General features: G+C 34.1%; 1 protein-coding gene across 1 annotated transcript; it reads left to right on the forward strand.

The window, feature by feature from the left end:
• The first annotated feature begins 204 nt into the window (after positions 1–204).
• LOC129945628 (probable tRNA N6-adenosine threonylcarbamoyltransferase, mitochondrial) lies at positions 205–1,756 on the forward strand. The gene is made up of 4 exons (XM_056055470.1): positions 205–486; positions 547–680; positions 755–1,216; positions 1,275–1,756. Exons 1-4 carry the CDS (start codon positions 296–298, stop codon positions 1,706–1,708), a joined length of 1,221 nt encoding a protein of 406 aa, XP_055911445.1. The 5' UTR covers positions 205–295; the 3' UTR covers positions 1,709–1,756.
• The last annotated feature ends 313 nt before the right edge of the window (positions 1,757–2,069 follow it).

Raw genomic sequence — 2,069 nt, forward strand, 5'->3', positions numbered from 1 at the left:
GACATCTAATTATAATCCTAATAGATAATTTGATTGCTAGGTGAGAATGAACAGAGCAGTGAATTGTGTTTACAATTCATTCGCCAGAGAATTGATTCAATTCTCAGACATTTCAGAAATATAAACTGGCCCATTGAACGATATAACAAAATTAGTTGCACGTTTGTAAACTAGCATTGTCCTTTTATTTTGGATTTTTTTTTGACAGAATAGAAGACAGATGATTTGAGTAGATTTGATTTTGTCTTGTTTTCATGTTTTTATATAAAATATCAAAGTTTTGATTGTTTAAAAAATGAGTTTATTTAACAAAAACAGATCATTATTTCTTGGAGCACGATATATTGCTCGATTACATCAACAAAAGTGTAGTCTTTCGGTCCTAGGGATAGAAACGTCCTGCGATGACACTGGAGTTGCTTTAGTTCAATCAGATGGCAAAGTTCTTGGAAACATTACAAATTCCCAACAGGGAATCCACTTGAGGTAAGCTTAACAATTTTAGTTAAAACGAGTGCTTTCATAATTGATTTTATTATATCATAGATACGGCGGCATCATACCACCAAGAGCTCAGGACCTACATAGATTAAATATAGAAGACACCTATAACAAATGTATTGAATCTGCCGGCGTTGATCCGTCTTCGTTAGATGCCATTGCAGTTACAACACGACCAGGTTTTTATTCAATTTTAAGGTATATTCCAATAACTATCACTACAATTTGTGTGTTTCAAAATATCGTCCCTAAGGTTTGGTATTGAGTCTCATGATTGGCCTTCGGTTTGCAAAATATTTGGGTCGCAAATACTCCAAGCCTATTATTCCAATTCATCATATGGAAGCGCATGCCCTGGCCGTGAGAATGGAGCAATCTGTTGAATTTCCATACTTGTGTCTTTTGATAAGTGGTGGACACAGTCAGCTTGTGTTTATTAAAAAAGCTACAGAGTTCTATCTTCTTGGTGAGAGCCTTGACGATGCACCTGGGGAAGCCTTCGATAAAATATCCAGACGACTTCGTTTGAATACTATGACGAAGTATGCCAACTTGAATGGGGGGCAGGCAATAGAAACTGCTGCTAAAGAGGCTACTTCACCGGATCGTTTTGAATTTCCACTACCGCTTTGTCGGTACAAAGATTGCAATTTTAGTTTTGCTGGTTTGAAAAATAATGCCATTCGCGCAATTACCGCAACTGAGTTGAAAGAAAGTAAGCAAATATACCTCATTTGACTCTAAATTAAATTATATAATTTTTTATTTATTAGAAACTCGCCCTGATGATGTCATAATTGAGTATAAAGACTTCTGTGCAGGATTTTTGAAAGCTACAACTAGACACATCACGAATCGAACTCAAAGAGCACTAGAATTCTGTTTAAGAAAAATGTTTTTCGACAACAACTTAAAGCCAACGATAGTTGTCTCTGGTGGTGTGGCTAACAACGATTATATCTTCGACAATATTTGTAATCTGGCTAAAAAATATGATGGACGAGTATTTCGACCTTCAAAGCAATATTGTTCTGATAATGGAGCAATGATTGCTTGGAATGGATTAGAAAAATTAATGGAAGATAAATCTTATGCACTCACGAATTTTGATAATCTAGATGTTAAGGGTAAATGTAGTTTAGGCTTTAGTTTAATTGACGAAGTAGCAAACGAAGATATTAAATGTAAATGGGTTAAAACGTTATAGTAAAAAATTGTAAAAGAAATTAGAAAATAAATTTATTCAGAGATGCAACAGTATTTTTAAATGAACTAGGGTATCTAGTGCTCATAAATGATAACTATAAAAACCGATAAGGTAGATTTGCCAGTGGCCGGCCCTTTAAGGATTTTTCCTCATTTAACATAGCACAGTAGCAACAAATACTAACATTTTCGAATAATTCTTAAAATAAATTATTCTTTATAAAAAAAAAAATATAAATTTTCTTACCGACAAATATTTTATTTAATTTTTTGTAAAAAGAAGTAATTTTTCCAGTGGCCGGCCCTTTGTTTCCTATTTCCGACGATGGCCGAAAATGGGACACAGGTCCCACAGGTCTACT

Source organism: Eupeodes corollae, chromosome 2 (assembly GCF_945859685.1).
Source record: "Eupeodes corollae chromosome 2, idEupCoro1.1, whole genome shotgun sequence".
Classification (NCBI taxonomy): Eukaryota; Metazoa; Arthropoda; class Insecta; order Diptera; family Syrphidae; genus Eupeodes; species Eupeodes corollae.

Bases quoted from the DNA above. Each gene is read 5' to 3' on its own strand.
- LOC129945628 (XM_056055470.1), top strand. From the start codon at position 296: ATGAGTTTATTTAACAAAAACAGATCATTATTTCTTGGAGCACGATAT. The intron at 487-546 runs GTAAGCTTAACA...ATTATATCATAG, and splicing joins CAACAGGGAATCCACTTGAG to ATACGGCGGCATCATACCAC. The intron at 681-754 runs GTTTTTATTCAA...ATCGTCCCTAAG, and splicing joins TGCAGTTACAACACGACCAG to GTTTGGTATTGAGTCTCATG.